General features: G+C 35.2%; 1 protein-coding gene and 1 long non-coding RNA gene across 2 annotated transcripts; one reads left to right on the top strand and one right to left on the bottom strand.

Moving 5' to 3' along the window:
- Positions 1-60: 60 nt before the first annotated feature.
- LOC143226701 (uncharacterized) lies at positions 61-27,758 on the bottom strand. The gene is made up of 5 exons (XM_076458036.1): positions 27,625-27,758; positions 15,020-15,648; positions 13,575-13,606; positions 12,902-13,048; positions 61-755 (listed from the first exon to the last, which is right to left on the bottom strand). The coding sequence occupies exons 2-5, from the start codon at positions 15,537-15,539 to the stop codon at positions 684-686; spliced, it is 771 nt and encodes a 256-aa protein (XP_076314151.1). The 5' UTR covers positions 15,540-15,648; positions 27,625-27,758; the 3' UTR covers positions 61-683.
- LOC143226702 (uncharacterized) lies at positions 973-4,465 on the top strand. Its single transcript, XR_013014714.1, has 2 exons — positions 973-1,471; positions 1,590-4,465. It is a non-coding gene; the product is annotated as an uncharacterized LOC143226702 (long non-coding RNA).
- Positions 27,759-27,859: the final 101 nt, after the last annotated feature.

Genomic DNA, 27,859 nt, shown 5'->3' on the forward strand with positions numbered 1-27,859 from the left:
ACAGAAATAACGTGTTTTCTTGAATATGTTTGGCGAAAACAGTCTCCCCTACACTATTGATATACCGAACTATTTATTTTATTAACTGGAAAAATACAAACGTTTTCTAAAGAAAGACTTTTGATTTTAAGTTTATTTGGATACAATAAATATATTTTTAAATTTGCTGTTGAAACTTTATTTTAAAATGAAGTAATAAAAGAAACATTTATATATATATAAAATTTTATAACAGAAACAGGTAAAAATTATACTCGATATTTGAAATAAATATTGTTTTGTCGGTAACCTCATAAAAACTTCCAGTGAACGAATCCCGTAATTATTATCAAAATATCAATAACAAAAGCGGTTTCTTGAAGAAAGAATTAGGCTAAAACATACCCAAACCAGTGCCCCAAAGTGCGAAACAACCCGAGTCTCTAACAGCGAGTAGAATCTAGGTAAATGCAACAGGATAACACTTTACGTCTGTTGCTCGTCTAGAAATAACTTCCACTAAGTCACATCTTTAATATTTTCACTATTTTTCAAGAAAAAGGCTTATCAGAAATCGATATTGAACCTCTCTCTCCTCGTTGTTTTCTATATACACAACAAAGAAGCGTATTTTATGGATTGTATTATGGTGATATTCTCAATTAATGTCCAGTAAAAATAAATATATTGATTCTAGTCAGGTTTTAAAATTCGTCGTCAGAGGTCTCTGCTAACAGCCTTATTCGATCAGCTGGTCTAAGCGATTTGATAGGGCCCTGTAGAAACAAACAAAGAAAAATATAAATAACAGATGTTGTTTTGAATTCTCCAATGTTATCATTTTATAACGTAGCCTAATTGCTCAATACATCTTTAAATGAGTTCACTTTCGTAAATTAATATTTAAGTACAAGTAAATAGTGTAGCAGCAAGGACTACATCTAAGTGAACATGTACAGTTGGATAGATAGAAAATTTCTGCTCACCCTCTTGCAAGTTTTTATTTTAAGTGCTATAATTAACCGTTTGATAGATGGAGCTGCTAACAATTTTGATGTCATAATCGAGAAACTTCGTCTGATATTTAGAGACAAGAGTATATTATTTATGAATATGAGTAACCAGTTAATGAGAGTTCACTGACTTTGTGAGTTCAGTGTAAGAAAAATTGTTCGTTGTTAGAAGTGAGACATAACGAGTTCATTTAGTTAGCCATACTATTACCAAGGAAATTATATAAATAAGTTTATTTGTGAGTTACGCATACATATCATTAGTCTTAGCATTTTTGAAACGCTGTTTGTGCGATAAGGGTTACAACTAGAAATTGAAAGAAAACGTTAAGGTGGAAATAAGTAACTTTTCATTATTATGTGGATGGAGTTTCCAAAATAACCTGCCCAACGAAAGAACACTTTACAACAATCCCATGAGCAGATTATCAAAAGTAGATGTAGGCTTTAAGAACGATGCAGTGTTCTGTATTGTGAAGGTAAGTACGACTGGGTAAGAGGCTTCATACTGATTAAACGTAAACTGATAATGTTTGTAAAATAGGTTTAGGATATAGAAGCAGGTAAAATACAAATGGTATTACCTTTTTTTTTCAGGTAAGCACTAGACCGCTGAAAACAAAGGATAGCCTAAAAAAAGAAAATTGTCTAGCGACTTCACGTGTAGTACACTGTATCAGAAAAGTACTGACGAATATGCTAGTGGCGAAATGAAAATGATTGGTATTTAGTAATTACCTACATGGACAACATTGGTTATGCGATGCAAGAAAGGGGGTTTGAGGATATGTCTGGTGAAGCTAATATTTATGGAAGATCCATCATTAATCACATCATGAAGGGAAAGACTTATAGTTGTGATGTCAGAATTCATAAGTCTGTGAATGGGGTGATGGCTTGCCTTAAGTGGATATCATTATGCAAATAGATCACCAAAAAAGATTCTCCCTTATCTGAAATTATAAGTTGCAATAGCATTAAAAGCACACAGATGTTTTGAAGATAAAAAATGCACAATATAAACAGCAAGCTGTTTTTTATATATTAATAGATATAATTATTTTCATTGCAATAATTGATGGATGAGTTTGTAAACATGAAAAGGAGTTTTCCAAAACGTTTCGTTTTGTTTTTTTTTTGGGGGGATAACTATGCCAGTGAATAGTACCAACTTCTGGATTACATAGTTAATAAAAATGATGAAGATACAGAGATAGAACTGTATACGTTCGCGGAGATGGTACTCCTGTACTTATATGTGGATACTTGAATATGGAAAATAAAACTTGTAGGAGAGTGATTTTTCAAGGAGGAGAAAGCAAGCATTCATAAAGCACTTTCTGAGAGCCTGACTTTAATCCTTTTTAACAGCTGGCCTTTCAGTGATATACTGCAAGGTACTGCCACTACGGAGTTCCTGAATAAATGTTATGTTATAATGTCAGAATATTTGCACAAAAGATAAAGCTCTGAAAACACTATGACATTACTGAACGTTTCAAGGATAGAGTGGCATCACTGGTATATACCATAAGTGGTTCTGAAACATCTAACAGCCTTCCCAGGGAATTATCAAGAACCAGATGGAAACAAGACGAAGATGCAGTGTAAATCTTTTCAAGGCAGAACGTGACATCTTAGAAGAAAGCCCTACACCATAAAATGTCCAAGATTATTTATGCACTCTGAACACAACAGAAAAAAAACTAATTAAATGTATCATTGAAAGACAGCAAAATAGAAACGTTGGGTTTCTGATCTATTACGTTTTGATCCAAACTAAAGATATTTGGAATTACTAATAGACCAATGAAATGCAAGCAGTCCTGAGACGTATAGACTCAATATAAACTAAGACAATTGTAATAGTCCAGTATAGAGATGCAGATATATCTTTACTTCTTCAATGCCAGTTATTCTGCCCCCTCGATGGATTCAGCAGATAGCCTGATGTGGCTTTGCTATAAGAAAAACTCACATACTCTATCCAGTCTGATGGGCCTATGAGAAGAACAAATAACAGTATGACCATGTCTTGGATAGAGAAGGACAATGCCAACATCAACTCTTGAGCAACTCTTTTGCCAACAAATAGTGGTAAAACAGCTAAAAGGGCGAGCATGTTTGGTGCGACGGAGATTCGAACCTGCGACACCCAAATTACGAGTCGGGTGCCCTAACTACCTGGTCATGCCGGGGCCCCTTATCAAATGTTTAGCGTAGAATTCGATTGGTACTAATTATGGAGAACAAAATGTCACTGAAAACTACTGTACGTATTAGTTAACCAAACGAATCAATGAAAAAAGTTTGAATGGTGATACCATAAGCAAATTGCCTCGTTATATAAAGCTACGAAGAAACTCAGGGTAACAGAACACGTACTTATAGAAAATACATTTCAAGCCTACACAGGTAGATTTCAATATTGAGAAAACAAGCAATTTATTTTACCAACAGGAAGTAGATGTCATTAAATCAAAGGTTGACGCGAAATTTGTGAAACCTAGGGTGTACTATTAAGTTATTAATGAATATCTCATACCACGTTATGGGAGGAGTTTGGAGTTATGGTAATAATGAAATAAAAACTTAAATTTTACCCTACAGAGCGAGGTGTATGAAAGGAAATACATACTGGGCACAGGCCGAGTGGCTTAAATTTTAGTCACGTCAGGGATGTAGACAAGGACACTTAGAAGGCCAACTTCTAAGAAACTTGAGAAAGAAAATATGAATTAACAGCATCTCTCAAAGCTCGTGCAATGCCTTATTGGTTAGAAATAACCAATCAAAACCTAGAAACAATATTTATAATTCTGGTTCCTTCAAAAGGCAAGAAACACGTGCTGTAGTTAAGGGTTTGGTTCTGCCTAGAACGACACTAAGATTTCAGCATTAGCATCTGTGGAGAACACTCATTAAGCTTCATATAAGCCTAAATGCCTTTTCTACTTTATTTGGTAATGTATCTGTTATACAGTATATCATGACAAAGAATCTAGTAAGAGTTAAGGTGATTTACTGAGCATCATGGAGATGTTAATAAGCATCGTGGAGGAATTGTTAACGAGATGTCCAAACGTTAGAGGAAGTAACGTGAAAGAAATCTGTGGAATTTGTTCAATGAATTATACGTTTTGTCAGTGATGTCGAGAAAACCCACTTGTAGAGAAGAATATATATGTAAAATCGGCTCATTTGGATTGAGAAAATATTTTACGTAGAGGAGCGAACAACGTTTCGACCTCCTTCGAGTTGGTGGCTTGTAAGCCTAACCTACAGCTGCTCATGAGAGAATATCCTTGTAATAAATAGACCAATTTGTAGCGAGTGATTGTCGAACTCGACGACAAGAAGAATCCCGTTGTGGAAGACATTTGTATTCGATTATAACTGTTTGGGTAGGTGTAGATGAAGATTACTGTAGTGAAGAGTAGGTAATCAGATAGTAATAATGTTTGTATATCTTAGATACGTTTGTTTATTGGGGGAGTATTAACACAATATAATATGCAACAACTTGACTATCACTGAGTTTAGCTTAAGAACTAGGGTTCCATTCGAAATCAGTAGCTTGGAGGAAAAGCATACTCCACTTGGTTGGACATTTATTAGATCATACAGCTTGACAATACGCTCAGAATACCGTTAGTTTGTACTTTTAACTAGTTGTCACATGTATCATTTATTGGAATAGAGCCTGAAAGGTGCCTACATTGCCTACAAACAATTGATATAAGTCCAAAAGGTCTCTAAGGGGTTGATGTTTGGCAGCCAACGTGTTACAATTGGTATCTGCAATTTAACATAACATTTTAAAACAACATGGGTCCTTTTGGTCCGTCCATCCTTTAAACTAAACTAAAATTATTAATAAATAAAGTAAAAAAATCGTATAAGCAGCATTTATCATTCATGTACTAATAACGTTTTTCTTAAACTCACTTAAATGTACTACCTATATAATATCTGAAGGCAAACTATTCCAAAGACCACCTACTCTGTTAAAAATATGTTTTAGCAGAAGGTTACTTTTACCCTGCCAAAATTTGTACTTGTGTTACCCACTTCTACTGTTCTCACCATTAGGTCTGAAAAAATATATGTTAACACCTTAAATTCCCTTTACAATTTTAGACATTTCCACCAGATCCTCCAACGCTTCTTTGTTATTTTTTAAGAGAAAACGATTCAAACAACCACTCTAACCTAGACAACATTTTAATAACCCTCCTCTGAACCATTTCCAACAATTCAAACAACAACTCCATCCCAGACAGCATTCTAGTAAGACTCCTCTGATCCCTTTCCAACAGTTCAATTTCTTTCCTAAGGTACGGGGTCTAAGACTGAACACAGTACTCTAAATGTTGCCGAACCAGTTTTTCAAACTACTTTAATAGACCTGGCATCAACTGGTAGTTAGGGCACTCGACTCACAATTTGATGGTAGTGGGTTTGAATTCATTGTCGAACATGCTCATTCTTTCAGTCACGAAAGCACTGTAGTGTGAAGGTCAATCTCACTGTTCTCTTAGAGTTGGCGGTGTATGTAGCTACCTTTTATTGTTTTACTTCTAAATTAGGAATGACTAGAGCAGATAACCCTCGAGTGGCTTTATGAGAAATTCAGCAAAACATAAACAATTAAATGTTTATATTTTCTAAAAATACTTTAATTCACATTAGCCATATTGAATTTAAAGAACAATCATAAGATATAATAAAAATATGAAAGACACCAATATGCATTTCTGCAAAAAATTTGACCAAAATAACTGCATTAATTCTGAGCTTGTAAAGAAAAATATTAGAAGTTTAAAGAACGATAAGACTTCTGGGCCAGGCAATAAGATTAAACTTTAAAGAACGATAAAGCTTCTGGGCCAGCTAATATTTTCCAAAGGATTTTGGAAAAGGTTAAAGATTGGATATGTGAACCACTATTTTTTTCAGTCCCTGAATAGCGCGCAGGTACCAGAGGGTTGGAAGTTAGTTAACGTAACTCCTGTTTTCAAGGGAGGTGATAAAACTTTTTCCCAGTAATTATAGGCCTATTGGCCTTACATGTTGTGGGAAACGTTTTGAAAAGTCTGGTAAAAGATACTTTAGAAAGTCATTTAACAAAGTTTAGAATTTTATTAAATAGTCAACACGGTTTTAATATGGGGAAATCTTGCCTTACAAATCTCTTGACATTCTTTGAAAAGGTTACTGCTTATGTGGATGAGGGTAGGGATGTAGATTTGGTGTATCTGGACTCTTAGAGAGCATTTGACAAAGTACCACACAAAAGGTTTGTAAAAATTATCTCTTTAGGAGTGGAGATAAGTTAGCAAACTGGACGGAAGAGTGGCTAAATAGTAAAAACCAGAGGGTCATTAGAAATGGAGTTCAATCAAACTGGACTAATATCACAAGTGGGTACCTCAGGTCTCAGTTTTAGGACCTTTGATATTTTTATTTACATCAATGACAGATGAAGGAATGGTCAATAGATTATTTAAAATTAATGATATTAAAGTCTTGGGTGTTGCTGGCTGTGAAGAAGATGCTGCTACTTTAAGAAATTATTTAAATCATTTAGTGAGTTGAGCAGATAAATAGCAAGTGGGTTTTAATTATAATAAATGCAAGAAGATGTATGTGGTTTATTATAATTTGAATTATAAATATAATTTGTATGGAAATAACAGTGATATGAACAGTTAAATCTTTAAAGCAATCCAAGCAGCGAGCTGTTGTTAGTTGCAAAGCAAAAAGGATTTCAGGTTGTATCTACAGAAATATTGAATACAAGCCTAAATAAGGTACACTTTAATTGTATAGGTCACTAACATTTAAATTAAAATATATATTTATCCTACAATAATAATATGATGTTCATTGCAGATTACAAAGATACTAAGGCACGTGATAAAAAGGATAATCAATATACTTATGACAATGTCATGACATAAAGGGCACTATACTTATTAACGAAAGTGTCATAATATAAAGGTTGCTACACTTATTATGACAGTATCATGACATAGAACGTAATTTGTGATCATTTCTTTTAGCAGAAACTAGTAAATTGACAAGTGAAATCAAAAGTTTTCATCTTATAGACACAACTAATTCGACCAGATGAAATGTTCTAATTAAAACATGATTGGTTGGTGTGTTTTAAAAACACGAGTGTGAGAAGTAACGTTAGTCTTTCTTTATTAGGGTGGCAATAACGTGCAGATGATGCTAAAAATGAACAGGGGGCTCACTGGAAAAAAAAGGCATTTTTCAACTATTACAAAGCAAGGCTTTTGAGAGATAACGTGTTAGCAGAGACTATTGAGACTACTGTGGGTTGCCTTGGTAACACATGATACAAAAGACATAAGAAACCAACAGATCCTTTTATAAACACATTCAAAATGTAAAACTAAACAGTTAGTTCTTGCGTATTAATACTTACAACAGCATATCACACTCACTTCTTTAATGCAAAAACCAAAACTCCTTTTGTGCCATTTATTTTAAAACTAAAACTGTTTATTCCCTAATAACTTGCAGCAAGCAAGGCGTGGAACCAGGCATGTTTTTAAATGGTTGTCGACGACTTTCTACGGTTGAGAAATAGGATACTTTGGGAGCGTAGAAAAAAAATGAGATAGGGTTTGATCCTACTAAAAGTTCCGTAATTCACGCCCCACTGCTGTAAAATAGAAGAAATATAAAAACGTTCTCCGCATTTTGAAGGCGTGGGTGCATTATAAGAGTAATATGCAAATGACACTAGTTTATAATAATACGTAACCAAAGGGTTGGCATTGAGTACTGTAGAATAGCTTCTTTCCCTCCTGTCTGGGCCCGACATGGCCAGGTGGCTAAGGCACTTGCCTCGTAATCTGAGAGTCACGGGTTTGAATCCTCGCCACACCAAATATACTTGCCCTTTCAGCCGTGAGAACATTATAATGTTACAGGCAACCCCACTATTGGTTGGTAAAAGAGTAGCCCAAGAGTTGGCGGTGGGTGGTGATGACTAGATGCCTTCCCTCTAGTCTCACATTGCTAAATTAGGGACGGCTAGCGCAGATAGCCCTAGTGTAGCTTTGCGCGAAATTCAAAACAAACCCTCCTGTTTGTTCCTCGCCGAGACAGCGTAAGTTTACGGATTTACGACGCTAAAATCAGTGGCTCGATTCACCTTGGTGGACACAGCAGATAGCCCAATGTAGCTATGCTATAAGGAAACCCAAACAAACAAACTCTCATGTCTATCACTTCAAAATTAGGAACGGCTAGCGCAGAATGCGCTCTAGTAGCTTTAAGTTAGAGACAGCAGTATAATCTTAGTAACTTTATTATAAATACGGAATATTTTATATCATTTGTTGGTCAGAGGGAGTTTTGGCATAGCATGATAGACGTGACCTACTTACTAGAACTTTCTAGACTAAACTATATTTTAGTAGTTTACGAGTTTGTTATTGTTGGTTTGTTTTAGCGACATACCTCACAATCACTGTCAGTGCTCTGTCCACTATTGGGAATCAAATCCCTGACTTTAAAGTTGACAGGAGCCTCCTATAATGGATGATTGACTGCCGAGTTAGCGAAGTCGTTATTTGTATTCTCGAGACGGCTGGTATGAATATTAGAACTTTAATTAAACTAAAGTAAAGAACAACGTTTCGACCTTCATAGGTCATCTTCAGGTTGACAAAAGAAATGTTTTGAGAATACATCTTTACTTCACGTGTGTTTCTCGTCATCACGAATTTGTTATTTAAGTTGTTACTGTTAGACAATCAATTAGTTTAGTTTGTGTTTCGACAAAGAAATAGAGATACAAGAAGTGTCCTATACACAAGAAAATCAACAAGTGAAGAATGGTTCGAGTTCGATGTATAATCTCTAACTTAGAAGTAGTAACCATTATCGTTTCTTAAATGAAGTTTATGTTTTAGTGATGAAAATAAATAATAAGTTAGTTCGCTAAATAATAATAATTAAATATGACGGTACACTATATGCCATCCAAACTCCTAAAGGATCTTAGATTATTAATGGTGAGTAAAGGACTATACATCAAAACCAAACTTTATATTCCACCACTATATTAAGCCTACCTTTATTAGTTTGTTCGCTCCGCTAAACAGTACTGACTATCTGTGTATTTAATTAGCTGAAGAGAAAATAGCGAATTATCAGATGTGATTAGGCCTAATGTTTTCAGCTAGCTTATTACTGATGGTTACATATTGGCGATGAAAAGAAATTCAGAAATGTATAAGGTAAGCGAAACATGAACTATAGACTTGATTCTATCAATAAGTGTTATTAATCGAAGTAGCTGTAGGAGAAGAAATAACTTTATTATTATTATTAAGTGGACTCAACTTTACATTTTCTTTTAAGAGCGTGTATGTGAGTTTTCATTTAACAAAGTCACATCGGGCTATCTGCTGAGTCCACCGCATTTTCTTTTAAACCAAAAGAATCACAGCGATAATAAACACCATTAGAACAGTATTAATTTCACTGTATAAATTAGCAGGAACATAAACCCAATTTTCTTGGATTACTTTACAACATAGCGACAAATTTAAATGTAAAGCTATCTTCAGAACACACCGAAAATATAGAAGCTGATCCACGCAGGTCGTGAAAGACAACGACTAAGCACTGATCCAAACCGAAAAATCATCATTCGATTGGTGTTTGAGACACGAAAGAAACAAGACGTGTCTAAGCAAACTTCTCTCAAACAAAAAATCGTGACATATGGAAAGTGGGCTTAAAAAACAACATTTACCGGTGTGAGGGCGAGCATGGTCATTCATCTAACCAACCGACTGTTGTAGCAGTAGTGGCACCCACCTGACCAAACATCAAACTGATACATCTTTGTCATACAAAAAAAAGACAGAGCTATACAGTAACCTTCGATAGCAAAAAAAGGCAAGAAACAATGAAGATGTAATAACATAACTTTAATGTCTTCGGTAATGGATTCTTCTTTAGGGAAGAAGTCGTGTAAGCCTAACAAAGGTGGCCAAAATAGCACGTTAAATGATAATATAGAACTAAATCCTGAATTAAACTCCTTAGTCCTTGTAGCAAAAAGAAAAAGAAATTATCAAAAAAGCGAAAGGAAAATAAAAACACCAGAATTATCTAATTTACATAGAGCTTCAAATAATGACATAGAAAATAAGACAGAACAAAATACCATACAAAACACTAACACTATAGGAAATAAATGTTTTACTGGCACTGTGTGTAAAGAACCACACCTGGCAGCTGAAACCTGCGCTATAAACCCAACATTAGAAATTCTGCCATTAAACGATTAGCAAAAGGTGGAGTCCTAATCGAGGGAACCTGATGAGCCTTTTTTCCATCCAGGTCGTATGTTGAATCATTTGCCAGGAACTGAGCGAAACGTATTTATAATAAAAGGAGTACCTTATAACATAGAAACGGAACAGACCCTAGACGAGCTAAAACTAAACAACATTATTTTAATCTCGAGCAGGACACCAAAACAAACCAACATGATTATATCACACAAAACACAGTATATCCAGAGTCTAATATCGAATGGTATTTCTTACCATATGATATCGGAGACTTCTGGTAGAGGAATTTAAAACGCTAACTGGAGTCGTGTCGAACATGATGCGACAGTCTGTAAACTGTCAGCACACTGTGTGGGCTGTGGTGGAACTCATCAGAACATACAAAGGGCACCAAAACCTATAGATATTAACACATAGCACATAGAAACCAACCGTACAAACTAAGACACAACACACAGAGACAAACCACAGAAATTAACACACAACAACCAACAACAAAAATACCTCTTCTACAGACAACCACAACACAGCCAGCTCTTACGTACGTGGTAGCAGTTCTTACACAACTATTTAAACAAATAAACACAGCCACAAATGAAAATAACCAAAGAAACGCAATTTAACAACTGATCAAACAAATACTCAACCGTAAAATACACCGTACTCAGGTATACCAAAGCTACCTACAAAATAACCCCATAATGGGGCGAGACAAGATCACCTTTTTCGATTTCATTACTTTAGATTAAAACTCTCTTAACATTAAACTCCTCTTACTCATTGTTTCACAATATCCAAGAAACATTTCACATCTATTATTCTTTATATAAAAAAGCAACTAATGGTTTGTATTCTCGCCCAAAAACTCAGGATACAAAAGAACAACATGCAGGGTTAACTTACTAAAACAAACGTCACCTATAGCGAGACCTTGAATTACAACTTAGATTAAGATGTCAAAAGTGTGCTTTAAGGGTATTTATGTAAAATACGCCTCCAGTAATTTAGTCAAGTGACGAGTTACCAACTGAACTGTTTGTTGAGTACAGTCCTGCTACACACCAAATGGCAAAAAAAAAAAAAAAAACAGCATTAAATACCTAAGTTTTATATTCATGGACATGGCCTTGAAGAAGAAAGTAGGCTTAGATTAATGAATTACCTGATATTAATTAGCTACAACTTAAATGAAAATAGATGTATCGTTAAGCTGGAAGGAAAAAGGTCTTTGAACACTTCACCCTCTCAGATCGCACAAAACACCACCTACAAATTGATTATACGCGCACACAAACACACAAATCTCAAACCACTTTACATTTGTATTATTGCCACTTAGTTTGGAATGAATAAAATTACGTGAAGGGCAATATTCAAATAAAGTGTGATATAATTTGTTTTTACGTTTAAGGGTAAAATGCTGTTTTTAAAATTGAAAACGATATTTCTCAGTTAATCGTATTTATTTATTTACATGATTGTGTTGGTTCTTCCAAACAAATTACCGAAAAGCCGTATGAATGGGTTATTATAATAACGTGAACCAATAAAATATGGACTGAATCAAGAATATTAGAATGTGTATCATGTGTGGTGAGTACATTATAATATGTAATAAATGAGTCACGGATATTAAAATGTGCAATGGGTGAGACGTGGACAAAACAATGTGCATGTTAGTGGTTAATACAAGAGTGTGCACTAAATCAGTCGCGGATATTAAAATGTGCATTAGGTGAGACGTCAAAAATAGTGTGTGGAAAAACTGAGTCACAGATATTAAAATGGACAATAAATAAAACAAGTATATTGAAATGAACATTCAGTTGTGAACATTAAAATGTGATTAGAATGTTCAGTGAGAAGGTAAACATTAAAGGGATATTATCACTAAGGGATGAGCTATTTTACCTGTCCCTATACCTGAATGGCTTTCACTCGAATGATAAACATTTTATGACATCACAAAAGTTTACCTCAGCAAAAAATGTATTCGTCCTATGTCTTGAGGGACGTAAGGGAAGAATATGTTAAGAAACGTGTAAACAAGTAGTTTGTATATATGTATAGATGTGGACATTTTTCGTTGGGACTCATAAAAATAAGAAGGATTACAAACAGAGGGGCCCGGCATGGCATAGCGCGTTAAGGCGTGCGCTTGGTAATCTGAGGGTCGCGGGTTCGCGCCCGAGTCGCGCCAAACATGCTCGCCCTCCCAGCCGTGGGGGCGTTATAATGCGACGGTCAATCCCACTTTTCGTTGGTAAAAGAGTAGCCCAAGAGTTGGCGGTGGGTGGTGATGACTACCTGCCTTCCCTCTAGTCTTACACTGCTAAAGTAGGGACGGCTAGCACAGATAGCCCTCGAGTAGCTTTGTGCGAAATTCCAAAACAAACAAACAAATACAAACAGAGAGGGCATGGGGTAAAAAACAAACAAAGTTCCCGCTTATCGCGAGATTTAAAGAAAAAGGTTGCATTTAATTCAATCAGCAAACTGATGTTAGAGAGAGATTTTGGTGGTAGGCCTTACGTGATTAGAGAAATGAAATACACATACTTTTAGAGGTTTTTTCCTTAATTTGTTTTTACGTGAATGACAGAATCGGTAAACATATCTGCAAACCAGTATTAAACCAAGAACCAGGAAGCCTCCAGCGACACCTGCTGCCACGGGCGTCACGATACTCATGGTGTAGAAATCTTTCTGTTCAGAATAATCAAGATTTGTAAGTTCATCCATTCATTATTAACTTTCGTATATACCAGCTTTACTTTTAGACTTGTTGTTTTTCAGATTAAAATTAATATTTTAACCAACTGTAAAAGATTAGTCTAATTAATCTAAAAAAAAAAAAAAATTCGTACAGCGATGAATTTGTACATAGATTGTGAAACAAAACTTATTAAATTTGTCGTTATGAGTACTAGAACCCAGCGTAAAAGTAAGTTAATTAAAGTGAATATTGTCTAAGGACATGAGGAGGTAAAAATCCATAAATCTCATTCTCGTGTTCTTTTCGAAACATTTCAACTATTGTACAGAAACAACCAAATACAGATAACTGGTATTCTTTATACAGAGTTATACTAGGCTTATAGGAGTTAAATTATTTATATGTTTATTAGCGTAAGTTGATTAATAATAATAATAACTACAAAAAAACAACTCTGATGTTTCAACTTAAGGACAACTATTTTTCCGATTAAATAAGAATACAGTAATTGCTCACCATCCACGAAAACAACCAGTAGCCTTCAGCATCTGAAAATAGAAAATCATTGTTAAAAGTAGATAGATAGGTAGATGTTATTATTCAAATCGTTACAAACTTCACAACCTACTCAGAAAAACAATATAATATTTACTTTTACTATGTAGACGTGTGGCCTATATTTAGCGTGCCAGGCTGTGAATCCAAAGAACGAGAGATTGTATCCTGTTGTCCCTAAACTCGAGATCCGAACATTGAAACCCGAAACAACGGGTGCTGTATAACAGTGACTGTTAAATCCCAGTGAACAACTAAAGTGTTCCAAGAACTAGCGTTAGGAACCGTTTATCCTGCCGTTGCTCTATGAATTCAAATTTAGCGGCGGTTAACGCAGACAGGCCTTGTTTGATTTTATGTGAATATTTGAAATAATTAACCAGGCCCCCAGTGGGACAAAGGTAAGTGTGGCTTCGCTATAAAACAAACACGACTACCAAGTAACCAACTTTTAATAGAACAAAAATCATAGTAACTTTATTAATGGCCAAAACATTCATTTAAATAAATAAATAGCGTTAATTGAAAATAAGTGAAATATAAAACAATACTATTCCTAGAAACAACTTGCAAATTTTTTAATTACATGTTCTGTTCTCAGGTTTTAACCGAATAATTATGGCTTATTTTATTATATTCTGTCTCTAGCAAAGCCCTGGTTTGCGATTATATTTCACTTGTTGATTACAGTTTCATTATTTGTATTATTTTATTCAGTAAGCATTTTATTCGAGTGAATTTTGTTGTAGAGAAGATTGATCAGCAGTTAATGAGTAAGTTAAGTCTGTTATCAATCAAGTAAATTTCTCTTAGATATTATTATTAGTGTATTAAGCTTACAATAATTTCAAAGTTTATGTTAAAACATTAGTAAACTTAGGCCTACACCTTGCGTGAACGAAGCCTACATAAACGTCGTTGAAGAAATAAGTTAATGGGTGCTAACATGTTAATACAAAACAAATGAACAACAATACATATCAACGTTAACACAAAACAGCTAATCATAAATACATGTCATCATGTTAATATGAGATTGCAAGTAAACAATGCATAACGACATGTTAATACAAAACAATGAATCAATAATGCAAGAAACGACAGCAAAGTATAACAGTTTGAATTTCGCGCAAAGCCTGTCTGCGCTAGCCGTACCTAATTATATAGTGTAAGACTAGAGAGAAGGCTGCTAGTCGTCACTACCCACCGCCAACTCTTGGGCTACTCTTTTACCAACGAATAGTGAGATTGACCATTACATCACAACGTCTCTACAGCTGAAAGAGCGACCAAGTGTGTAAGGTGTAATAAATGTATGACGTTTTAAGGTATTAGGTAGCGAAATTTTCCTCACTCACAAGTTTTACTTATCTTAAAACTATGTTATTACAGTGATAGCTACTTACTTCCACCATCTTGCTTGGGAATTCTCTTGTCAGGAATCAATACGATGTCCACATCCCTGGTTGATGTATCTGAGAGAGGGATTTCTTCACTCGATTCCTTCACTTTATTCGTGAATGAAGTGTTGTTTATATTAATATTTAAAATATCAGGGCTCTCCAAATTAGAATTACTAAAATGTCCACTTGTAGAGGTACTGTTTTCGTTAATCGGCTGAAGCGTTGAATTTCCTAACATGTTAAGCATGTTAATAAGATGTTGGCTAATGTTCCTAATTTTTCGTTTTGCTATATTGTTTTGGTATGACTGTAAAACAGAATCATGTGGTTTAAATTCTGCACGTTCCGTTACGGATAGTTGAAGATTCCGGTTGCTAATCACAGACTTCATATTTTGCTTTTCGTTTAATACTAGAACTAATTTATTTCCTAGTGTGGCAACTGATGACTCCCATGTTATTGTTATTATAAAAATAAAAATATATGTCCAACTTGTTCTTGGATTGTCACCAACGTTGCTCATGGTTTAAGTTATCTGTGGCAGCCTGGGAAGAAATCTTCGGCGTTGGAAGTTCTTAGAACAGTATTCCTTGTCTAGGAATTTAACAAGAAACGTTTGGAAGCTTTGTTCCCTGTATTTTAGAAGGAAATAAAATGTTATAGCTTATACTTGTACAAATTTATTTATGTTTACAAATTTAAATATACCTCAAAGGTGAATATTTTAAACATGTCAAGATCATAGGTATAGTTCAGACATATTTTAAATCAGTCTTTTTAATGGTCTCTGAGCGTGTGAGCTCGTTCGGATTCTTTAATAATATAATGACAACAATTAATGTTATTATTTAATTACTCGCTAATTAAGTAACGGAAAGTCCTGTCTACGTAACAACAGTAAACATTTCATTAACTTCAAATCCCGCGATAGACGTAACTACCGCACACAGATAAACTTACATCTGTAACAAACACAATCAGAGATATTACATACTATTGTCCCGCCGTCCATTTTCGAGGCAAGGGCGTTTATATTAGATAATGTCATATTTAACCTATTCAAAAAAATCCTTTTTAGGTTCAAAATTATCAACGATCCGTATAATTTTATTTAGAATGATAAGGAATCTCAACCTTAGGTAACATCAACTGAGATACATATTTTATCACACTTTACAGAGTTATTAACCCAAAAACCGTGAAAATGCCCTCTCTCCCAAATATATATAAAGCTTCAAAATGATCCAGAATCTGGGAAGGCATGTTTCATACTGACTTCCCATCTTATGTTAAATTTGTGTGTATGTCGGTTTATTAGTTTTATGCGTGTGAAAAGATAGACACACACGAATCCGATTGCAACACCCAATAATAAACGCTAAACAAATAGTTTCACTTGTTTGCTAATTCCGTCGTATCTCCATTTTGTCGACGATACACAAACTGCACGATACACAAATATTCACTGCACCTAACTGACTAAAGCAAATAATTAACAGTAACAAACCAACTCATTTACTGTGTAATTTTCTCTAGCCTACTTCCTTATATAAACATATATGTATTATTAAGGAAGTCCAGTTAGAAAAACGAAGAAGTCCTTGTACTGATTTGAATAATTGGTTTATTTACCATTTGTACAAAATATTAAACATTTCAAACAATAGCGGATTCAGGCCTAACTACGTAGTTTTTCGGTTACACAATCAAGCTGTTTGTTTATTTTGTTTTTGAATTTCATGCAAAGCTACACGAGTGCTACCTGCGCTAGCCGTACCTGATTATACAGTGTAAGACTAGAGGGAAGGCAGCTAGTCATCACCACCCACCGCCAACTCTTGGGCTACTCTTTTACCAACGAATGGCCCGGCATGGCCAAGCGTGTTAAGGCGTGCGACTCGTAATCTGAGGGTCGCGGGTTCGCATCCCCGTCGCGCCAAACATGCTCGCCCTTTCAGCCGTGGGGGCGTTATAATGTGACGATCAATTCCACTATTCCTTGGTAAAAGAGTAGCCCAAGAGTTGGCGGTGGGTGGCGATGACTAGCTGCCTTCCCTATAGTCTTACACTGCTAAATTAGGGACGGCTAGCACAGATAGCCCTCGAGAAGCTTTGTGCGAAATTCAAAACAAACAAGCAAAATTTATCAACGAATAGTGGGATTGACCGTTACATTATAACGCCCTCACGACTGAAAGGGCGAGTATATGTGGTGCGACGGGGATTCGAGCCCGCGACCATTGGATTACGAATCTGGTGCTTTAACTACCTGGCCATGCCGGGCCTAAACTTCAACTAGCAGTTCATCAATAACACAATCAAATGGGTTTTGGAAGATCAATATTTCTGTTGCACTCACATCAAGATCAGAAAAACACTCCTTGAACTGTGGTTTAGGTCAGAAAGGATATCTCGTGCAAACCTGCGTGAGAATAGGGATCCTGCTTCTTTTCACAACATGGAAAGTGTGTGAAGCAATTCTCCATTAATTGATACTAAAAACAAATTGTTTTTGCCAAAATGCTTTTACTTCGGTGTACACATCGCAGATAAGCACGGTTTCGTTTGTAATCTAAGACTGAATTAATCAAGTACATGATCAAGTCCACAGAAAAAGCTAATTTCCAAACCCATTTACTGTTTGTAAGTAACGATTGTGGACGGTTCTTTTCATTTAATAAAATTTCAGTCTTAGTTCTAAGCTAAAAATATCGCGACATAACCTTCCCATAGCTAAGCCACTGAACTAAAGTGTGGCAGGGAAAGTCGAGATATATGGTTTCTATTTCTGCCAAAAATTCACAGAATTGATGATAGTTGAGTCCATGAGAGTGAATGAAGTTCACTGTTGAAACTACAGGTTCCATGACTCATGACAGATCCAGATATTTTCCAAACAGTGCCTGCTGATGAATAATGCAGTGAAGAACCATAAGCTTGGAACAACCTACACTTTTAATAACTTTCGTCAACTAAACCTTTCCTGCACCACACATATTTTTACCACCATCTGTTGTAACGCACTTCAGCCGTTTCCATTCTAGGTTGTACTGAGTCAGTGATTTTTCTACCTCATTGAAAATGTCCTCATCTATGGTTGGTCCATGCACATTGTGCATAGAAACTAATTCTTCAGTTGCTTCAAAATTGACTATGTAAATAAACAAAAACAACTGTAAAGTGTAGGACACATCTATTGACTAAAGCGCAATGGAAAAACACTCGAACTGTTTGACCTTGTATTTCACCTGAGACACAATATTGCTTCCAATGTCCTCGACTCTACAAGCAACTGTATTCACCGAAACGCTAATAATCTTAAACAAGTCTACTTTTTATGGGTACATTTCTGTGGCTGTATTAATCATACATAAGTTAATTAGCTCCTCATTACCAGGTGGTTTTTCTCGCTTGGCTAACAGAAGTGCCACTTGGAAACTTGCTCTTGTTGCAGCTTCATTCTCGGCTTTCTTCCTGTTAAATACAAACTGTTGTGACGATAAGTTACGTTTCAAGGTTTAGAATTTGTCTGAACGTACCTTTTCCAGTGAACTGAGAATAGTTTGATGATAGTTGATTATGTGCTTGGTTTGGTAATATTTACAAATGTTGTATTCTTTTAGCACTGCTAAAGTCTTGTTGCATATTAAACATAACGCTTTGTTACGTGTTTCAATAAGAAGTACTCCACACTCCTTTAAAAACATGACATTCAGAGTCAACTTTTCTATATTTTCCTTGTCTTGACGTAATAACTAGGAATAGTGATGAACTGGAACATAAAGTAAACAGCAGCATCCACGACACACACTGAGGTATAAGGGGCAGGCATGGGAAGAAACGCGTTGCTTGAGGGCTCTGGGATCGACGCAATACTACGTAATATGACGTTTTTCAGCAAGTAGAAAAATGAATCACAAATAGATTGGCTTTTGTTCATTTACCTTTTTTTTTTTTACATTATTAAAAACGAAAATGATAATGATATCACTGTATAATTAATTACTTTAATGAACTACTGGTGGGCCGCATTGAAACTAGATTGGCTTCTGCTCAATTACGTTTTACTTTTTGGTTTTATAATATTAGAAAAAATATACTATTACTTTAATGAACTGTTGGCGGGCCGGATAAATCACATCCGGCCTGCGAGTCGTAGTTTGGAGACCCTTGTTTCACAGTATACCAGACTGTAGCTATAACGTGTTACGTTAGTATGATTTGGTCTTGGGGTTTGTGTAAGATATCTTCTCCTATGCTAAACTTTCTGGTGACGTGTATTATAATGGGTATCATAGCTTGACCTTTTCATCCTTCTTTGAACAATCTATCAGGTTACTCTTTCTGGAAATAGCAGTTTGTTGACACTTATGATTTATTCGTTTTTTTCTCACAATGCTTGCATTATTTTTGGCAGACAGTCTGTGTTAATGACACTGACCAACCACTATGAATGGTTGGACTGGCTCTGAGAATGTTAAGACGGTCATTGAGGGCAGGGCCTTTTTAAACTGTTGAGAAGCTTTATATCAATGGAATAATTATCCATTATTTGTTAGATTGAAAAGCGGTTTGGCTGTATTTACAAATTCTAGAACATACTTTTGGTAGTAAGTAAATAGGCTAAGGAAACTTCTTGGTTGACTCACGTTGTTAGGTCACGGCCAATTGTCAGTTACAGCTATCTTTTCAAAGTCTGTTTGCCCACCATTCTCGCCAACGAGTTCAAGGCATTTTGCCTCCTTCTGAAATAACTGACATTTCTTTGTGTGTAATTTGAAGTTAACTTTGTGTAATCAATGGAAATTTCTTGCAGTTTTACTTCATCTTAAAAGGTGGTTTTTCAATGTAAACCATTCAGTGTAAGGACCACGGGTTGTTCAAAAGTTGTTTAATTTCAGATACCAGAAGGCGCCACGTAGAACTATTACAATCTTTCAAAGGAAAATTGTTTTTTTACCTATTTTCATTTGCTATTTTCACTTGATATAAACCCATTTGATGCCAACCAAAGCTTCCAAAGTGTTATCAGTCCTTGGAAGAGGATATGAACACTTCACTATAATCCCATTATGATCATGGCAATTGGTATAAAATTGGGTTGATACATTTTCTGACCACTACAAATAGTTGAAGACCATGGACTTTGTGACTTCCCGATATTCCTTGATGATTCATGTCGTAGACAATTTTCAACTTATTTCTTTTTCTCAAAGGAGGTACTTTTTGTGTTTATTAACAGATAAATTTAAGGTTCTGTAATGTAGATGCTGCCAAAATCATTTGGTACTTTGGAGAAAATATCTGCAGAAACTATTTCATTTCTTGCTGCTCCATCAATGACAGATACACACAGCTTTGTTCATACAAGTCCTGTTGCTGCATCAGGAGATATCTGGATAATTCTATTCTTTTAGCTGACGTCAATTATTTTTGTTGTAGGATACATATTTTCTACCGTTTCACACTGTCCACTTCCTTATTCACATTTCGATTTCTGAGCATTTGAAAAATTTCCATCAACTATACAAAAGCAGTGTTTGTTAGGAGTCACCATAGTTTGTTCAACCAACATTCCACCTGGAAATCTTGCTTCGAGAAGTTTCTACATATCAGTAGATTCCTTGAATTCAGAACCAGCTGTGTTACGATAAGTTACTATCTCAGACTCAGGAAAGATGGCTCTATCCGTAACTCACTAAATAGGTTGTTCTTACTTTAACAGCTTTATTAGCAGTTTTCCCATAAATCTTTCGTGCCAACTCTTCAAAGTTAAGTTTGCATTCATTTTTAATAAGACAATGGAGTCATAAGAGAATTTATTTTCTGCATAACCACACATTTTTTGAATTTTTACATTAACCTCTCAAGGACCATTCTATGGTCACAAATGTCCAGTATCTTCACTCAATTTTTCTTCTCAGTCTGAACAATACTTCTAACCCAAGAGTTCTAATTATAGCAATGTACCATTGTATCTACAATCACTGTATTTCTGCTGCTATGCACATAAGTGTCGTCTTGTCTACTCTTTGTTGGCGAGGTTTAGCCACTGGCTGACCTGAGACTTAAAATATCAGACCTAAATGGTTGCTGCCACCTCTCTAGAACATCTGTCTTCTTCACGAAGCAACACTCGTTCTTGTAATGACCTTTCCCACAGTTATATCACTCAGTATTTTAGTTGTGTTTCTGGTTTTTCCTGTTTAACACGATTTATTGTGTTTCTTTATTTCTAGTTGACTAAAACCAATCTTTTCCATAAGTTTCTTCACCTATACTGTCAGTTTTCTTATTTTGTTTATAAATATTACACGCTTCATCCATGGTTCCTGGTTTATACCTTGTCTTTTTGTAAAACGTTTTATGTTTTCACTACTAATCTTTCTGAGTTGTTAGTTGTAGTTTTTAACACTCAGAAGTTGAGCTTGTGAATTTTTAATTTGTCATTCTTAAGAACATAAATGAATTGGTCTCATAACAACACTTGTAATAAATTTAGTTTCACAACTGGGTATGCATAATGGTCAAGATTCTTTAGTTCCTGTACCAACTGTTGTTGTGACTCTCAATGTTGTCTCTTCTTGTCCTGAACTTGGTTTGATATGCCTCTTCTTGGTGTATAGCCCAAACGTTTACTCTATTCTCTAATCAGAAATATTTTATGTTGCTAAACAAGAACTTGCAAGTGGCCCAAAACTTCTAAAGTTGTTCCTTTCAGGTTAATTACAAGCTGGGTCGTAGTTATTTTGATTGTTCATTACTATAGCCAACAACTGGAATTGAGTGAAATGTGCTTCCCAAAGAACTGATCCATCAAACTCCTAAAGCTGCTTTCACTCCTGAATTCTACCCTGATTGGATGGATGGAAAGGTTGTGCAAAAGGGGCTGAATCCAGGAATGTTAAAAAGGGCTGTTCTTCCTTTTGTCGGTCAAATGAATTGACTGGACAACGTTGAAATACTTTAAGGTTGGTACTCCCCGAATGTACTTAACTTTCCTATTCAACTATTCTGCCTGATCACACATCTGTCTACCTATTCTATAACGAAACCGAAGTAAGGCTTCTGTCTGCTGTAGTTTTTCTCTATCTTTACTTCACCTATGGACCTATTGTTCTAAGGGTTCTTCTAACTCATTATTGCACGACAGTTTTTAAAAACTTAAGTCTTTGATCTTGTTGATAAATCTGCTCACTGATTTAATCCATCATTATTGTCAATTCTTCTGTTGAGTAAACTCCTTTATTTGCCAATTTGTTATTGCTGCTTGTTGATCGAGCTTTTCCTGAGTATGTAAATTTGTAATTAGGTTTTGTTGACCATACTTTCCTTCTAGCTTTACATTAACTTCATGCATTTACTTATATGACTGTTAACACAGTTCTTGAATTTGTTAGTATGTCATTATATCTTATTGGTGTGGATATATATTAGGTATGGATCTCTACATCTAACCACCGGATGACTTATGCAATGGCTGTAATGAAAACCTGGAATGAAATTCAACCACACTGGCAGATCTTTCTTTTCGATTCTTACAGCTTTCATTGCTCTAATTTGCACATGTGCTGCTTGAGCTTAACCGTGTTGAAATATTTTAAACAGTATTTTTTTTCTTAAACTTGAAAGAAAAAAAAAAGACAATGATTATCAGTTCGTGTACTGATCTGAATAACTGGTTTGTTAGCTACTTGTACAAAATATTTAACTTTTCAAACACCAGATTATGGCCTAACCATGCAGTTTTTAGGCTAAACAATCAAACTGGCGTTCTGATACCATACTCAAGTCTATCCATTTTTTTTTTTTTTGCTATGTAGTCATGATGTTTGTCTGATACCGGAATCAGGCCTAACTCACAATTTTTATGCAACACATAGCATGAGGACACGATTGGGCGGTCATATTGATCACGTTTATTTTGAATGAGTAAACAAACCAGGACGGAGTTTTTGACAAAGCAGGTGAAGATGTTTAAATACCTATCTCTATGTCTTTAAATTACTTTGCTATATTAAGTTACTCAAAGTATTTTTTTAAACTTTAAGTTAACTTTATGGAAGTGTTGTAATAACAGATCATTAAACCAGTAATTAACAGCCATACTGTATTATTACCTAGCAATCATAGGCCTATTAGTGTTAAGTTAGTTATGGGAAAAATTTTAGAAATTATGTCAAAAGATGCTTTGCAAAGTCGTTTAACACAGTTTAGAAATTTACTGGATAGTCAGTATGGTTTTACTAAGGGAAAATCTTGCTTTGCAAATCTTTTAGTATTATTTGAAAAGATAATTGCTTATATAGATGAGGGTAAAGATGTATAATTGGTGTATCTGTATTTTCAGCAAACATTTGACAGTATTAAGGTTATTCCCATCAAGATTACACTTGTAATTCAAATTATGATAATTCACATGCATTATATTGTATTAATTATAATTAAAACCCATGTGTTATTTATTAAGCCAACTTACTAACGGATCTAAATACTTTAACAAAGCAGCGGTAGCCTCTTTATAGCCAGCACATCAAATATTTTAATGTCATCAGTAAATATATTGATTATTCCTTCATCTTTTGTATATCAAAAGTAGCAAAAGTCTTAAGACTGAGCTCTGAGATATCCCACTCGTGAAATTAATTCACTGTGACTAAACTCCATATATAACAACCCTCTGCTTTTTACATCCAGCCACTCTTCTATCCAGTTAGGTAACTTATCGCTCTCTCCTACATTTGTATATATATTTGTTACAAGCCTTCTATATGGTATCTTATCAAATACTTTATAATTATCCAGATTTACTATATCTACCCCCTTACTCTTTTATAAATAAGCAGTAACTTTTTCCTATATTTATATTTTATCCTGTTTTAATTCCTAGCCATTGTAAATATTTTCTGAAACATAAACATCAGAATATAATGAGAAGGGTGTGTGTTTATAACAAAGCCACATTGGGCTGTCTGCTGAGTCCACCGAGGGAACGAGAAGGGAAAGCTCGAAGTTATATGGAATATATTTGTTCATATTCAGTCAGGTGTAAAGTACAGAGCTGGCTCTCAACTATAACATAGGCCTAAAATGATTTTATTATAGCCAACAAGACTGAAATCATCTCATTCGGTTTCCTCTTAAAAGATGCAAGTTGATTATTGAACCTTACCTTTAAATGGAGAGGTTTGATAAGTTATATTTGTGTGTGGATCTCTATATTTAACCACCGGATGACTTAAGTAATGGCTGTGGACTGGATGAGTAATGGCTGTAGTGAGTGGAATGAAGAACGAGAATCTGAAAAGATGTTGTCAAAACTCAGCCTCGTTCTCGTGACGACCTTGACACACCATATGAGGAACACCATTCCTCTGTGTATTGTTTCTCCAATTCCGGACTCTTTATTGACTGTTCAAGAGGCTATAAGACTTCTAATAACTTCACTGTGTACCTGACTGTTAATCAAACTGATTCCACTATCCAAAACAAAACTAATTACGTAAGAGATCACCAACTAGCTCTATTATATATAATTTACATCAGAGTCTGTTTTTACGACAAAGACTTACACCAGATCGCTTTTACCAACTTATTGAATGCTTAAAGCGTCCCAAACCTAATATTTACGATAATTGTAAAACAAAACTTTTCAGTAAACAACTATGTACTTCAGTTACACGTAAAATAGTGTAAAACTGGAGGGAAGGCAATTAGTTATCACCATCCAGCGTCAAGTGTTGGGCTACTCTTTCACCAACGAATAGTTGGGTTGACCGTACCATATAATTCCCTCATAGCTGAAAGGGCGAGTATGTTTGGTGGGACGGGGATTCGAACCCGCACTCCTCACATTGCAAGTCAAGCACCCAAACCACACGGCCATATCAGGCCGTCCAGATACGAGATCCCCACCCATCAGACATTATGTTAAACTTCCTCCCAACTGAACAATAGAAAGTTCTAAAAAATTCAGATTAAAAACCACAGACGGCTACAGTAGCGGCACTAGACATTAACAGACATGGTAACTGCTTCGAACAGCTGAAATTCTACAGGAATGTTTTATTTTCATCAGAACATTCACTTTCGCCTGTTTCAGTTTTATAACCGTTTTCAATCAAATTTATCTAAAGTAATGGGCTGACGTTATGAACTTGCAACATCGAGACCTTAGTAAGTACGTGGGCACTGATTAGTTGTTAAGGGCAATCAATACACGCACAGCGGGCTTCATTAAAGAAAGATTGCTAGTTTGTGAGCACAAACGACCTTTTAATAAGTGTATTATTATATATTTGTTGCTTAACGGAAATATCCCAATTGTTTTTTACTTTGTTTTTTGCGATTCCCAGAAGTTGCCTACTTGCAGTTTCCAAAGGGTTAGAATCGCTACTGATATTAGGCCCACCGTTGCACAAGGCCTGGTTTATTGTTATACCAGCCGAAGTGGAGTACCCGCTCCCTGGACGGAAGTTATGTAAATTCATGATTAATGAAAGGTCGTTTTAAGACTTAAAAAGTTGCTTTCCTTATGTGTAATTGTAAACAACACCCATAAAATCCACAAAATAGAAAACTAAAAATTTGTATGTACCATGTACCCCCGCATGGACCTAATCATGCTAATTTTAGTGAAGATCCACCCACACCCTGCGAAATATTTAAATGGATATACAACAGACATCACTATTATATTCGTATGGATGCACATAACAGTTGTTAAAGTTATTATTTTACAGTATTAGGTATCCAAACAGTAGTTATTTAAAAATAGGCTGGGAATGCAACACACAGGTGGCGTGCGAACAAAATGCAGGTCGAGATGCTGTTATGTTCTTACTAGAAATCTAAAATCAGAAAATAGATATTTTAACTTGTTATTTACTGTACACGATATCCATAAGATCTTTTAAAAAGTATTTTATAAAACAATAACCCGCTCCAGTGACTTTAGTGGTAAGTCTGAGATCTCATACCGTTAAAAACCGGGTTTCGATATTCGTTGTAGGCACAGCACAGAATGTCCAATGTATAGCTCTGCGCTTAACAACAACAAAAACAAAATCAAGATAATATCATCATAAAGTATCAATAATTATTTATATAAACGTAATAAATTGTTCTATTTGTTGAAGGCCCATGTGACCACTTCACAGGATGTGGATGGATCTTTACCAAAATTGGTATGGAGGTTCATTAGGTCTGAGGGAAAACACACAAATATTCATCTTTGCGTTTTGTGGTTTTTTTGGGCCTTTTTTTTTTACCGTACTTCCCCTCCTGTTGATGGATTTTCACCAAATTTGTTATAAAGTTAATTGGGTCTACGCAAATTTATGGTTTCACACATTGTGTTTTATAAATTTTATGAGTTTTTTACAATTACAATATAAGAGAAGCAACTTTCTGTTTTAGATAACCTTTTACTAATCATGAATTTACATGACTTCCGGCCGGCCCAGCATGGCCAGGTGGGTTAAGACTTGTAATCTGAGGGTCGCAACAAACATGCTCGCCTTTTCAGCCGTGGGGGCGTTATAATGTGACGATCAATCCCACTATTCGTTGGTAAAAGAGTAGTTCAAAAGTTGGCGGTGGATGGTGATGACTAGCTGTCTTGCCTGCTAAGTTAGGGACGGCTAGCGCGGATAGCCCTTGAGTAGCTTTGCGCCAAATTAAAAAAAAAACAACAACAACAAACTTCCGTCCAGAGGATGGTACTCCATCTAGTGTGTAATCATAATAATAGACTTACAATTTATGATTAATTATATTACCTGCAGATTATTTTCATAAAACTAATTTCAGACTATAGCTTTTAACGTTTCGTCATTTTTTTCAGCGTTGAAACTCTGTCTGTATACGTATGGCAAACTACAAATAATTTGTATTAATTCAGTACATTCTATGCATATACTTATGAGGTTTTGCCACAGGCCAACATTATGTAGTGATAGCCAAACTTAGCACTTTGCAAAACTGTTACGTACGGAAGCGTGTAAAATAATGATAATTAGATATATTTTTGCTTGGTAGATGTCACTGTTGCGCAAAGCACGAACCGCGTTTCTTGTCCTTAAAATGCATCATTTTACACAATATTATGAAACATCTTTATATGCGTATACAAACAACACTCACGACTAAAGTCATATGAGCTAAGTGTTTTTTTCTTTCATAATGGAGTTTTTATGTTTCGTTAATATAAGTTTTGAGAAAAGCATTTTTCGTGATAACCTGTATTAAATATATTTAACTTTCGAGGTTTCCACCATTTTTATACCCTCCACAAAAGTCTACTACGACCATATTTGATAACTAGAATTTTTTTTTCGTTCGACAGCAATCTCCTTACCACTAAAATTATGCTCACTACGTGTCGTATCAAGTTGAGAAAATATACGTTTTTGTATATCATTATCACAAGCTTAAAAATAAAAAACATTAAATATTTCGTACAAATTACAGTATAGGCTTAATAACTAGTATTCAAATAGGAATTTGAAAAAAACAAACAACACCGATAACATTAATACTCTATACAATAATAATACTCTATACTACAAACTGTTTTTTGAAATAATATGATCAAAATCTACACATACCACTTCTTACTTTTCCGGAGTTTGTATCTAGTAATATACGTTACAACACTTGTGGTGCTGGAACCAGCAAGACCTAACGCTTACTAGGAAATAACCATGTTTCCAGAGTATACGTTGAATAACACCTATTGTTTGTCTCGTGTGACATCATAAACCAGCTGTTGAACTCCAAACTAATCCGAGTAGTTGGAGAAGTCTTATCACGTGCCCAGAACTTAGCTGGAGGTCGGCTGTC

Source organism: Tachypleus tridentatus, chromosome 9, assembly GCF_004210375.1.
Source record: "Tachypleus tridentatus isolate NWPU-2018 chromosome 9, ASM421037v1, whole genome shotgun sequence".
NCBI lineage: Eukaryota > Metazoa > Arthropoda > Merostomata > Xiphosura > Limulidae > Tachypleus > Tachypleus tridentatus.

Excerpts from the sequence above, each read along its gene's own strand:
- LOC143226701 (XM_076458036.1), bottom strand. The coding sequence starts at position 15,539 with ATGAGCAACGTTGGTGACAATCCAAGAACAAGTTGGACATATATTTTT. Across the intron at positions 13,607-15,019 it reads TCCCAAGCAAGATGGTGGAA|ATGCTGAAGGCTACTGGTTG; the intron begins GTAAGTAGCTAT and ends TTCTATTTTCAG. Across the intron at positions 756-12,901 it reads TAAGGAAAAAACCTCTAAAA|GGCCCTATCAAATCGCTTAG; the intron begins GTATGTGTATTT and ends TTGTTTCTACAG.